This window comes from Pezoporus wallicus, unplaced genomic scaffold (genome assembly GCF_028554395.1).
Source record: "Pezoporus wallicus isolate ANWC-B61680 ecotype Strahan unplaced genomic scaffold, APGP_CSIRO_Pwel_v1 contig_8837, whole genome shotgun sequence".
NCBI lineage: Eukaryota > Metazoa > Chordata > Aves > Psittaciformes > Psittacidae > Pezoporus > Pezoporus wallicus.
Window position 1 is genome coordinate 1,113,296 of NW_026636730.1, and position 13,890 is coordinate 1,127,185.

The 13,890-nt window shown below is 57.9% G+C and overlaps 1 protein-coding gene across 1 annotated transcript in view; it reads right to left on the reverse strand.

Moving 5' to 3' along the window:
- ADAM33 (ADAM metallopeptidase domain 33) overlaps positions 1-13,135 on the reverse strand; it is a 29,035-nt gene extending 15,900 nt beyond the window's left edge. The window contains exons 1-5 of the mRNA XM_057401257.1: positions 12,936-13,135; positions 10,194-10,276; positions 3,643-3,713; positions 971-1,046; positions 243-319 (exon numbers count right to left, since the gene is read on the reverse strand). Of these exons, the coding sequence (XP_057257240.1) occupies positions 243-319; positions 971-1,046; positions 3,643-3,713; positions 10,194-10,276; positions 12,936-13,056 (428 nt within the window). The 5' untranslated portion in view covers positions 13,057-13,135. The remainder of the gene's footprint in view (positions 1-242; positions 320-970; positions 1,047-3,642; positions 3,714-10,193; positions 10,277-12,935) is intronic.
- Between the last annotated feature and the right edge of the window lie 755 nt (positions 13,136-13,890).

Genomic DNA, 13,890 nt, shown 5'->3' on the forward strand with positions numbered 1-13,890 from the left:
TTGCAGCTTGGCCCATATATGGAGCAGGGGCAGAGAGAAGAGATGGGTGTCTCTTGGACACCTCAAGGATGGGAGAAAAGGAGCAATGGAAAAACCAGCCCCATGAAGCATCCAGAGCTGTGTTTGTAGGACTATTGGTGCTCCTCGGGGGTACTCAAGGGGGTCCCTGCAGAATGGAAGGGACAGCAGGATCCATCCCCCCCCAATAGCTCCACAAGCCCCCCACATCCATGTTTCCATACCGTATTCCTGAGCAGGTACTGAGGACAACCCAGGAGCCGCTGTAGCCCCGGACGTGCCCGTGGTAGTAGCAGTGGTCCTGGAGAGATCATGGAGTGGTTGGGTTGGAAGGGACCTTAAAGCTCATGAGTTCCAAAGCCCCTCTCCAGCTTTCCTGCAGCCCCTTTAGGCACTGGAGCTGCTCTCAGGTCTCCCCTTCAGGAGCCTTCTCTTCTCCAGGCTGCCCCAGCCCAGCTCTCTCAGCCTGGCTCCAGAGCAGAGCTGCTCCAGCCCTCGCAGCATCTCCATGGCCTCCTCTGCCCTCGCCCCAACAGCTCCACGTCCCTCTTATGATGGAGACCTCCTTTAGAAACCACCACACGGGGCTGGCCAATAACTAACCCATGTGCCCATCCCATTTCTCCTTTCCATGCAAGCCGTGTCCCTCTGCACCGCGGAACAGGAGGGATGGAGCCGGGAAGCCGCCGGCTCCATGGGTTCAGCCCAGGACACAGACACCCGTGCCTGGGTGACAGATGAGCAGTGGGGAACGTCGGGAAGAGCCGGCGCTGCCTGTGTTTATTTGCCCTGTACCACAGCCAAGAGCTACAGGAGCCACGTGCTGCTGTGCTCCTCCTGCACCAGCGATGCTGCCAGTCACAACACCCCTCCCCGGCCCAGTGGGGCTCCGGCTCCATCACAAGGGACCCCAAAACAGGAGGTGAGCTTTGCTCATGCCCCCAGCACCCACCGTGTGATTTGGGGACACTGTCACGGGCTGCCCATCCATGGTGTAGTGAGTCTCGGTGTAGCCTGGAGCCAACAGCCTATGGAGAGAAGAGAAGGGTTAGGACCCTCGAGGTGTTCTGGGTGTCCCAGCATAGGAGCACATCGAGTCCCTATGCCTGAACCCAAGCAACCATCAGTGGTGCTGAGCCATCCAAATGGCTTCCCTTCACAGACCCCATTGCAGAGCTAACAGCACATCAGCCATCACCGTTGAGTCAGGGCTGGTTCCCAACCAGTGGTTGCCCATGGCCAGTGGGGACATGAATCACAGTCCAATGCCCCCCTTTGTATCTCAAAGGGGCTGCCCACTGGTTTGGGGTCCTGCAGCTCTGGGATGGGGACCTGCATTGGGATCCAGCTGCCCACCCATCCCCTACCAGAGGGCTTAGGAGTGTTCAAAGCCCATGCAGATGAGGCCCTCGGTGCCATGGGTTAGCGATGGACTTGGCAGTGCTGGGGTAAAAGTTGGACTTGATGAGCTTAAAGGTCGTTTCTAACGTGGTTAATTCTATGGTTCTATGGTGGGGTGACCACCAAGGATTAGCTCAGGCAGGGGGACAGCTTCCCCACAGGGACCAAACCCCCCTTGGGAATACCAAAGTCCCCATGGGAAGCATCCTTCTGGGAGAAGAAGGGATCAACCCCATGCTCAGGGTCCAGCTGGGGATGCGGGAGGTTTGGGGTCCCCAACACCCCCTCCAGCCCCGGTCACTTCACCTCCCTGACAGCACGGGGGGGATGCTCCTGACACAGCACCCAGCAACAGGCACGGGGTCCCCCTGTGTCCCAGCTGCAGCATCCCTCCCAGGCTGGGCCCCAGCACCTGGGACACAGCCGCATCCCACGCTGACAAAGTGCTTCCTGCCACAGGGAAGAGCAGGAGCTGAGCTCACAGCCAGGGAGTGCCTGGGGCTGGGGAGCAGACAGGGGATTCGGAGTGAAATGATCCTAAGGGAGGTGGGAGAGGAAGGAGAGAGGAGAGAGAAAAGACAGAAGAGAGAGGGGAGAAAAAAAGGAAAAAAAAAGGACAAAAAGAAAGGAGAAAAAAAGAAAAAGAGAAAAAGAGAAAAGAAAGAAAAAAGAAAAAGAGAAAAAGAAAAAAAGAAAGGAAAAAAGAGGGGAAAAAAGAGAAAAAGGGAAAGAAAAAAAGAAAAAAGAAAGGATAAAAGAGGAAAAAAAAGAAGAAAAAAAAGAGAGAAAAAAGGAAAAAAAGAAAAAGAGAAAAACAGAAAAGGAAAAAGGAAAAAGAAAAAAGAAAAAAGAGAAAAGAGAAAGAAGAGAAAAGAGAAAAAGAGACTAAAAAGAGATTGAAAAAAAAAAAGAGAAAAAGGAAAAAAGAAAAAGGAAAAAGGAAAAAAAGGGGAAAAAAGAAAAAAGAAAAATGATAAAAAGAGGGAAAAGAGGGAAAGGAGGGAAAAGAGGGAAAAGAGGGAAAAGAGGGAAAAGAGGGAAAAGAGGGAAAAGAGGGAAAAGAGGGAAAAGAGGGAAAAGAGGGAAAAGAGGGAAAAGAGGAAAAAGAGGAAAAAAAGAGGGAAAAGAGGGAAAAGAGGGAAAACAGGAAAAGAGGGAAAAGAGGGAAAAGAGGGAAAAGAGGAAAAGAAAAGAGGATGCTGGCAGCTTCCACACCCCCAAATCCGCACACCCTCGCCCAGATGCCAGGGCGATGGGCTCCCACCATGAGCTTGCAGCCACCGTGGGGCACAACCCCCTTGTGCCTCTGGGTGCCTGCTCTGCAGCCAGCCCGGCCCCAGGAATGCCGATGTGGGAACGGGTCCGGCTCCCCAGCCCGCTTGGGAGCGGGTGCTTGGCACCAGGAACTCCATTTACAGCTCAGGAAGGAGACGGGAGCTCAGGTGGGTTCCCTAAAGGGATCCATGGGCAAGCGTCCGGTCAGTGCGGGGCGCACGGGCAGGATGGGGACAGGGATGGGGATGGGTTGGTTGAGGGCAGTGGAGAGGACAAAGCCTCCGTTCTATGCCTGAGGAATGGGGGACACGGGAAGGTTGAGCTGATCCCGTAAATGGGGACACAGCGAGGCACATCCATGGGCACAGCGAGCCTCAGCATGGCTCAGGTCATTGGGATATCCTCTCCAGGGCAGACCAAAAACCAGGAGACCCAAGGAAACAAAGGGCAAGATGTGTCTTCTTCTTCAGTACAAGGAAGGAGGAAAAACACCACCAGGGTGGTTTTGGAGGCCAACAACGTCTCTTAGTACCAGAAGAAAGAAGACTTGAGGTCTTGGTCCCACTAGCCCAGGCGATAAGGTAGACCTGGCAGCTGGCACAAGACAGCAGTTGAGATGGCCAAGGCTCTCTAACAGACACAGCTAGTCTTGGTGTCTTGGGTGCTGGGGGCTACCCTGGGTGCCGTTATGGATTGCCTTGGGTGCCACGGATAACATGGAAGCTCTTAGGTGCAGTGTCTTGGGTGCCATAGACTTGTTTCTTGCACCACATGGGTGTGGGCAGTGGGAAAAGGAGCATTTCAGCCCCAACAGCCCTATCAGCTGCAGCAGGCAGGAAGCCACATGGGGCTGTGCCTTCCGCTATGGAAAAGAGGCCAGGATACAAGCACTCCATGCAGGATCATGGCAGGGACACCCAGCACCCCTTCCTCAGCCCCAGTACTTACTGGTTCCTCTCCAGCATCAAGATGAGCTCTTTGCCCTCAGCCTTCACGGCCACCTTTGCCCGGGCAGGCACCTATGGAGGAGACAAAGGAGGGATGAGATTAGGAAAGGCAGAACCTGGGATGCAGCCACCTCAGGGCTTACCCATCCCACTGCCGGCCTTGTTACTGTAGGACCTACTGCTCCATTAGCACCACCGAGGGCAGTGGGAGCAATGGGTTTCGAGCATCATCATAGAATCCCAGCCTGGTTTGGGTTGGAAGGAACCTTAAAGCTCACCCAGCTCCAACCTCCTGCCAGGGGCAGGGACACCCAGGTTGCTCCTGGGAAAAGCAGGAGCTGGTTTTCCAGTTGGGAAAACGCAGTGGGAGCCACGTGCCACAGAGCATCAGTGGGGACACAGGGATCAGGAGCTCCCCAAGCATCCTCAGCCACTCTGCAAGGGACAATCCACACTGATCCACATCAACTCTCACCCCCCCCCAGAGCTCAGCCCCCTCGATTTGAGGTGATAATGGATCACAGTGCACACTGGGCTGCTCCCACCGGGCGCTGTCTCCTCTGCACATCCCTGTCCCCAGCATCCTCCTCTGCTCCCCAGCTCAGGGCACATTCCTGCCTCCTCCCTGTGGATCTGCTCCACGTACTCCATACCCCGCCTCAAGCCTCTGGAAGGTGAGAAATAAACCTTCCTGCTTGATTTCCCCATGAATTCCCAGCCTAACAGGGGATAAAGGAGGATTCACACCGAGATTCACCCTGCAAGGATGGGGGTGAGACAGCAAATCCCAACTCTGCTGGCAGCTTCCCCTGGGAAAGGCAGCAAGAGAGAACTGATGTGGGGTATGGACAAGGGCCTGTAGGGCCAGGCCAAGGGGAATGGCTTGAACCTGCCAGAGGGGAGACTGAGATGAGCTCTTAGGCAGAAGCTCTTCCCTGGGAGGGTGCTGAGGTGCTGGCACAGGGTGCTCCGTGGCAGGGGTTGGAACTGGATGAGCTTTAAGGTCCCTTCCAGCCCAAACCATCCATGATCCTATGTGGGATACGTGCTGGGAGCATCACACAAGCATCCTAAGCAGGGTCTCTGCGCGCTCCATCCCACCAGGGATCCTGAGCCAGTGCAAAGAGCCTCATCCCTGCAGAAGCAGGTCCCTGGGGGGCTCACCCCCTCCCGTGCACCCCTGTGGGGGTATGGATAGAACCAGCAACCACCCAGGCACCGGATAACCGCACCGCTACGAGCACCAGGGGCACTGGGAGGAAACGGCTGACTCAGCTTCCCCAGGATGCTGGTGGTTTTACTCACTCCCTCCCTTTGGAGGGTGTTAAATAGGAGCCCAACGCAGGGATCCACACCAGGGCGGCCGCCTGCACGTGACAGGATGGGCTGGAGCCCAAGAGCCCTCCTACGATGTCCCCATGTCCCTTCCCCACCTCCAGGACACCACAGCATCACCCTGCCTCCTGTTCATGGCCCGGCCGGCGCAGCTGGCTCCATCTCCCACCCTTGATCCCTCCCCATCCATGACGGATGCAGGATGCTGCCAGCCCTCAGCCCTGTGCTCCGTATCCATTGCAGGGCCCTGGCTGTGAGCTGGTGAGGTTTTCCCTGCTCCAGAGGGAAAGGGCAGAGGAAGGAGCTCACTCCACAAGGCTCTGGCTTCGCCTGCTGGGAACATCACAGGGCTCTGCAGGGATGCAGCAGGGTGGGGGTGAAGTTGGGTGATCCCCAGCTTGGGCTAAACCAGAGGTCAGATCCTGCTGCCCCTGCTCGTCCCTATGGAGACGGAAGGCAAGGCTTTGCAGCCCAGTCCTCATCCCCATGGGTACCGGGGAGACTGGGGGCCTCCAGCCTGGCAGCCCCAAGGCCACCGTCCTGGGGACCATCATGCTTATAAAGGGCAGCATCACTGGATGGAGCATCTTGGGGTGTAGAGCAGCCGGGTACCACCACAGCTGCACCCTAGGACGTGGGGTTTATGCTCCCCCCAAAACCGAGCTCTAGACACGGATGCACCCCATTAAGCAGCTCAAATTGACCACGGGGATGGGAGCCCCGGTCCTGGACCCCAGCCAGGGGCCCTGTGTGCTGAGGGAGGCGCTGGGCTCCCTCCTGCAGCCACGGTGGGAACGGGCTGTATTTTTAGAACATGATCTTATCCAAACATCCCTCCGTGGCCAAACATGGTCTGGGCCATGGGACGCTTTTCCTGCCGATTCCCCTCTTTCCCCTCCTCTTGCCCCCCCTTCCTCCAGGCCTCTCGCTCCCCTCTCTGATCTCCCTAACACCAGCTCCCCGCAGCCCATCTCCTCCTCCTCCGCCTCCTTCCCAATCCCTGCCGGCTCCTTCCCTTCCCGGGTTTGAATTCCCCAGCAATTACTCCCTGCCTCGACTTAAGGGCCTTTACTGGCAAAATGCTCTTTCCCAGCTGCTGTCTTAAAGGGATATGTGTGTGTGTGTGTACGGGGTTATCCCGGCATTCCCAGCTCCCTGTGTAAGCATTGTCCCACATCCCAAACTGCCAAAGGCTGGAAAACAAACCGCTTCCAACGGGGTCTGTGTTCAACCCCATTGATATTCGATGAGGTGTTCTCTCTTCCCCGTGCCTCAGTTTCCCCTGAGAGCACATGGAGAGGTGGGGGGGGACATGAACAGCAGGAAAAAGAGGGAGGAGGATACAGGAATCACTCGTGCCAGGAAGGAGTCAAACAGCCCCACTTTAAGGCCAGGAAAGGCCATTGCATGAGTTAAACATAGGTCATTTTGCCTTAAGCATCACTAGTGGGTGCTTGGGTCCCCAAGAGCTGCTGGCCAAGAGGCTGTGCATCGGGAATAAGCAGGGATCAGCACCTTCCTGGGCTCCAGCATCATTCTGGGCTCCAGAATCACCCCAAGCTCCATCACCATCCCAGGCTCCATCACCACCATCCCAGGCTCCATCACCATCCCAGGCTCCATCACCACCCTGGTCTCCATCACCACCCCAGGCTCCATCACCATCCCAGGCTCCATCACCACCCCAGGCTCCATCACCATCCCGGGCTCCATCACCACCCCGGGCTCCATCACCATCCCAGGCTCCATCACCACCCCAGGCTCCATCACCCTCCGCAGCTCCAGCATCATCCCAGGTTCCCCCACCATCCTGGGCTCCAGCACCTTCCTCTCCCACCCAAACACCACCTCCTTTCTCCAGCAGCCCCAAAGGGATGCACTGGTCCCCACCATCGGCTGCACAGAACCAGAGCTCAGCCCTGGCTGGATGTGGATGTGGTGGCCTCTCTCCAGAGCATCCCAGCACAGCCCAGTCCCACCGAGGGCTGGGATACAGCTGGGATGGATGCACCCTGGCCTTGACCCAGCCTGGAGCAGCACAGAGACCCATTGGGCTGAGCCTGAGTCTGTTTTCCTGTTTCAATGCACTGATCACACAAACCACAGCGGAGGCCAAGGGGTTGTGCTGCTCTTCAAGGGGGAAATGATCTCTGCTTCCCTCCTCCATCCTTGCTGGAAAGCTCCCATTGCCCTGCAGCCCCCAGGAGCGGGCTCAAGGAGCACTGAGCTCCTTGGGACATCACGAGTTAAGCCAAAAGCCACAACCAAATCACAGCCCGGCCATCTGCTTGGTCCCATAAGCCCTCATTTCCTAAGTAAACCCATGCAGGCCTGGGTGTAAAGAGGAAGACGGGGTCTGGAGTTACCAGGAGATGCTCCCCAGAGGATTTGGAGATGGGTTTTGCAGCTGGAGCATCAATGGATGAGCCAGGTCCTCCCCAGGCAGCTGGATCCGAGCGGCAGAGTTTGGGTTGGAAGAGCAAGGTTGGATGGGGCTTGGAGCAAGCTGCTCCAGTGGAAGGTGTCCCTGCAGGGGTTGGAGCTGGAGGAGCTTTAAGGTCCCTTCCAACACAAACCAGGCTGGGATTCTGTGATGCTATAACACAGCTTGTACTGAATGCACACCGGGATCGGGATCCAAGAGCTCAAGGACAGGAAAAGCATCCCAGGAGCAGCCAGCTCCACGGGAGCCAGGGGTACGGAGGGCAGAGGCAGGAATTGGGTTGTTCCAAAGCCAACTTGGCTCAGGGAGCACACCAGGCTTTGCTCAGCGCTGCCACACCTTGCGAGGGGAAAAGGGCTTCCCTGCAGGAAACAGATGGCAGGAGAACGTGTCCTCGGCACCTGCAGCCCACCCAAACCATGGGCGTCCTCTCCTCCCTTCCTCCTCCGGAGCTGGGCTGGGATCCCACACGTGTGTGATGCTCCCCGGGGTTATTTATCATGGAACCACAGGACCACGGAGCTGTTTGGGTTGGAAGGGACCTTAAAGCTCACCCAGCTCCAACCCCTGCCACGGGCAGGGACAGGCAGGCTGGTGGGTCCCAAAGGACCTCTGTGCTTTAAGGTTGGATACCGGCAGGACACCCAAGCACAACCTCCATGCCCTCCTCTGAAGGGCTGGAAAAGCCCATGGTCAGCGCCCCACATCCTTCACTTCGCATCCCAAGCGAGGGGAAGGAGCAGGAGGAGGATGCAGGGGGGCAGGATCCCACCCCAAGGCAGCAGCAAGGAGGGAGCTGTTTGCAATCAGGGTCCCCACGACCTCCTCCATGGCCTCTCCTAAATCACTTCCATGTGTGCTGGGAGCCGAGGAGCCCGCGGGGAGCTCAGCCCCGAACAATAGGAGAGAGGAGGGCGTCGAGGGGGGAGGCAGCGCCGTGCCAGCCCTCACACGATGGGACCGCAGGGCCACCACCACCATCCTCCTCCTCGTCCCACTGGGAGGAAGGAAAGGAGGCGCAGCGGTGTCCCCAGGGACCATGGGCCAGCGCGCAGCATCCCACCTGCAGGGAAGGGATGAAGGAGCGTCAGGGCTGTCACAAGCCATCATTCCACGCACTGGGATGCTGCCTCCTGGCAAAGTCCCACCCGGGAAGCCCAGCCTGGATTGCTGACAGCAACCACACAGCCCTGTTTATTCCCAGGATCTTTGCTGGAGAGCAGGAGGAGACAGGGTGGGGATGGGGTGGATTAAATAGAGCCTAAAGATACACCCAGCAGCAGCACAAGGACAGAATGCATTGTGCTGGGGCTCTGTCCACAAGCAGGGAGCACGCTCATCCCTTACCCCATCCTTTGGTTGCCACCATCCTGCCTGCTTGAAGCCCCCCCACCCTTCCCCTCCCCTCCTTTCCCCTGCTCTGAGGAACAGGAGCCTCCTTGTTCCAGGCTGCTGGGAGCCGGGGGATGCAGAGCAGACGCCAGGAAGTGCTCCGGGTCCTGCCCAGCCATCCCGGCCCAGGGTTCCCGGGGTGATTCCCGAAATGCCCATGGTCTGCATCCACCCAGCACCATTTGGACACTGGGAGTGTAAATACACCTCCTGCTGCCATGTGCTCCCCATCCCAAGTGCCTTCCAACCCATATATACACCAACGTGGGGCTGCTAGAAGGGAGGGGACATTGCTAAAGGCTGAGCACAGCATCCCCAATGTGAGGGGCTATTTCAGGTGCCAGAGAAGGGCCATTCCCAGCACTGACTATTCCCAGCAGCGCATCTGCTCAGCCCCAACACAAAGCTGGATCCTGCGACCATCCCATTGGTGATCATTGTGCTGGGAAGGGATTGGATCCATTCCAAAGGAGACCGCAGCTTCCAGCACCTCCTTGCTGTGGGGTATGGGGATCAGCTGCAATGGGCAGCTGTGGAGCTGGTGGCCCCAGGGCCAAGCACTAAACCCAGGCCAGGGGCACCAGAGCATCTCTGAAGGGAGATATGGAGATGGTGAGGTGACAGCAGAGACATCCTGGGAAGAGATGGCACCTCATTCCCACAGCCTGCACCCAGCCTCTCTGCAGAATCCCCAAGGACATCACACTTCGATCCTTTAGCTCATGCTGTTGGTCCATCCAACCTGGCCAAGCCATCGGTCTGACAGATTACCTCCATCTCCTCCCTCCAAAGCTCCCAGCTCCTTTCGGCCCCCCTTGCAGATCTCACCCATCCTCCCTCCTGCCCAATGGTTATAACCACATCTAATGGGATCCTGCCAACACAGCATGGAATCCCAGCCTGGTTTGGGTTAGAAAGGGACCTTAAATCCCATCCAGCTCCAACCCCTGCCATGGGCAGGGACCCCTTCCACTAGAGCAGCTTGCTCCAAGCCCCTGGGTCCAACCTGGCCTTGAACACTGCCAGGGATGGGGCAGCCACAGCTTCTCTGGGCACCCTGTGCCAGCGCCTCAGCACCCTCATGGGGAAGAGCTTCTGCCTAAGAGCTCATCTCAGTCTCCCCTCGGGCAGGTTCAAGCCATTCCCCTTGGCCTGTCCCTACATCCCTTGTCCCAAGCCCCTCTCCAGCTTTCCTGCAGCCCCTTCAGGCACTGGAGCTGCTCTCAGGTCTCCCCTTCAGGAGCCTTCCCTTGTCCAGGCTGCCCCAGCCCAACACCCTGCTCATGCAAACTCAACACCTCCATTTGAATCCCACCATGCAGAGCTCCAGGCCCAGGACCCATCTGCACAGGGCAGTGCAGAGGAACCATTTCTGCTCTTACCTTCTCACCCAGGCTGACGGCTCGTCTGGTCCGGTCCCTGAGGAGCCAGTGAGGGGTGACCCGCTCCCCATGGGGTGCTGGCCCTGGGAAGGAGAAGACCTGGTGAGCACATGAACACACCATGCCAGACCCTGAGAGCAGGAGCTGCTCCATAGACACCTCCAGGGGGTTAAGGAGCAGAGCTGAGGACTCCAGCCAACAACCAGTGCCACCTCTTAGGTGTCCCTGGGGCATGGACACCAGGTTGAAGCCAAAGCATCACCCTTTCTGCATGCCAGCATCCTCATTGCTGGCCCAGCCTTGCGCCTGGAAGCCCTCAGGAGCATTTCTACCTACCCAGATCCCAAAAGTGACCTAAATGCCCCTAAACCCTGAGAAGCAGCCAGCACGTGGATGGCATCCCCTTTGCCACCACCAACCAATGCAGGCAAACTGCACCAAGCATCGCAGAGCAAGCAAGCGCAGGGTGGCAGCGCATCCTTCCCCTGCTCCATCACTCCCAAATCACACAAAAGCTTCCCTATTTCAGCTCTTTTCCTTTGTCTTTATGCTTTCACACCATTGATCATCATCATTTACGGGGTGAGGAAGCACAGTTTGACCCCCTCCAGAAGTCAAACCATCATCTTCCCAACCAGTGCTGGGCTCAGGCAGGGAGCTGAGGAGCTAAAATAGCAGCAGCACATCATGGGTTCGTCTTGAGCCATCCCAGCTCCCCCAGGCAGAGCAGAACAAGCAATTCCTTGGCTCCATCAGACACAGGCTTTCTAAGAGGTTTTTTTTCCTCTCCTAAACAATGTGGCTGTATTGGATTGCAGCAGAGAGAGCAGCTACCGAGGGCTTAAGGCTGGACAACAGCAGAAACAGAAGCGATGCTGCAGGGAGATGAGGTCGAGCAAAACCATCCCGGGCTGGAGCCTTGCGCCAAGCCAAATGTTGTCAGTGGACACTTGGATCGAATCCTCTTCCCCAGCAAAGGGTGAAGTTATTTACTAAGGGAGTGGAATAACAGGGCTTAGGGCTTCAGTGTTTTATGCGCTTGTTTTGGTTCCCTGTGCAATGACTGGGGGGGGATTTGGCTTCATCACAGAACCCCAGCCTGGTTTGTGCTGAAGGGAGCTCAAAGCTCTTCCAGCTCCAACCCCTGCCACGGGCAGGGACCCCTTCCACTAGAGCAGCTTGCTCCAAGCCCCTGGGTCCAACCTGGCCTTGAACACTGCCAGGGATGGGGCAGCCACAGCTTCTCTGGGCACCCTGTGCCAGCACCTCAGCACCCTCCCAGGGAAGAGCTTCTGCCTAAGAGCTCATCTCAGTCTCCCCTCTGGCAGGTTCAAGCCATTCCCCTTGGCCTGTCCCTACATCCCTTGTCCCAAGCCCCTCTCCAGCTTTCCTGCAGCCCCTTCAGGCACTGGAATATGGTTGGATTTGTAGGGCAGGAATTGCAGATGGAGTGTTTAACGTGACCGAGGTACCCCGCCACGCGCCCGCCGCTATCGCACAGTGGCATTTAATCAGCTTTCCTTATATATAGCATGCAATCAGATTCCAGGAATAACTGCAGATAAGGTGGTGGCACCATCCCAGCTCCCTTCTCCCGACAGCAGGAATGAGGGGCCTCCAACCCCCCAACCGCAACCACCTGATGGGGAAACTGAGGCACGGCTGTGATTTGTGCTCAGCTCCGGTGGGATTTGCTGCCTTCCCATTACACAAAAAGGTTGGGGAAAGAAATCCCAAATCCTATGTTTCCTGCTGCAGATCCCATCGTTCTCCCACGCTGTCCAGGGAGAGGACGGGACACGAGTTCTGCAGGAATTACTGGGCTGGGCTTTGAGCCACGTCCTAAAATCCTCTCGGTTCTTCTATTTCCTTGCTGGTTTGGATGGAGCTTTTTGCTGGGAATCAAAGACACTCGGAGCATGGGATAGGGCCTTAACAATCTAAGTCAAACAAACCCAAACACGAAGCAGAGGGGTTCTCCCACCACCCCCCTCTCTTGTATTTCCTGGAAAACTCTCATTCCCAGCCCTTTCTGTGTCGGGAACAGCCCTGCTTTGGCGCTTGGGATGTTTGCACTGCTGCGTTCGGAGGATGCCGGAGCTCCGAGAAGCGGGCACCGTTCCCACCCGTTCCTCCTCTCTGCTTTATCCAAACAGATCCCGGCTCCCACCACCCTCCCTGCTGCTCTCCCCGCTCGCACGGGTCTATCCTGGAGTCGCTGGAAAACTGAGCAGGGAAGCTCGGGAGTGCAAAACAGCCGGCATGAAAAGGGTGCTTTGCGGGGAGAAGCATCGGCCCCAGCTTCGTGGTGGGGCTGTGGATGGAATTAGGGATGGGGAAGATTGGATACAAGGGGATCACCCCAACCTGGTACCCCCCAGGTGATAGGAACATCGCGGGGGGGAATAGTGTTATTTCCTCAACAGCAGAAAAAGCCACGTTTCACCCTAAAACACACACCAGCAACACAACCACCCCCAGCGCCTTCCGAAGGGCCACTGCCCACAGCCAGATCTATAGCGGGGGACTCTCGGGAGGGGGACATGGGGGGGTCCCCACTTTTCGGGGGCGAGGAGCCGCTCCCAGCCCTCCCATCCCGACCGGACCATATAGAGTCAAAAGCGCAGCGCTGGAACGGGATGGGGCAGCGAAAGGAGGATTTAGGGGGCACAGTGAAGCCAAGGAACCCCTCAGGCATCATCTCCACATCCATGCACACACCCCCCCCCCCCATGCCTTTACCTGCGGGTCCCGCGGCCCCCGCCGGGGCGAGCAGCAGCACCGGTAGCACCAATAACGCCAGGACGGAGCCGGGGCTCCCCAAAACCTTGTCCCCGCGGCGGGGGGCACCGGGCCCGGCCATGCCGCTGCCCGCGGCCGTCACCGTGGCGCCCGCCGCCCGCCCCGGGCCGGAGCCCCCGTGCCCGAGCGGCGGCTGGAGGCGGCTGGGGCGGGCGGCGGAGGGAGGGAGGGAGGGAGGGAAGGGGCCGGCATTGTTCGCCCTTATTTATTGCTGCGGTTCTTGGCCCAGCCCGGCCGCGTAATGAGAACCAGAGCGGAGGCGAGCGCGGCCCCCGGGCTCCCCCCCGGTCGCATCCCTGCGGGCCACGAGGGATGGGGAAGCGGGGAAAAGGGGTTTGGGAACCCGCATCCGCCAGCCCGGCAGGGGAAGAGGGGCAGGGAGGCGGCTGGGAGCGTCGGGACACGGCAGGGCCGGGGTTAATGCTCGTGGGATTCGGGCTTCAGGGCGGTCAAAGAGGAGGGAGGCTCGGCTCAACGGTGATGCCATGTAGAGACACATGGAGGCACGGGGGTAGAGGGACACACGGACACGTGGACATACAGACATGTAGACATACACAGGGACATGGGGACAGACAGAGCCACAGGGACACAGGAGCACAGCACAGGGACATGGGGACATGGGGGTATGGGGACACACGGACACGTGGACATACAGACATGTAGATATACACAGGGACATGGGGACACGCAGAGATGTGGACACAGATGCACAGGCACAGTCACACAGACCCATGGACACACAGGGGTATGGGGACACGTGGACATACAGGCACGTAGACACACACAGGGACATGGACAGAGACACAGTCACACAGACGCATGGACACACAGGGGTATGGGGACACATGGACACGTGGACATACAGACACGTAGACATACACAGGGACGTGGA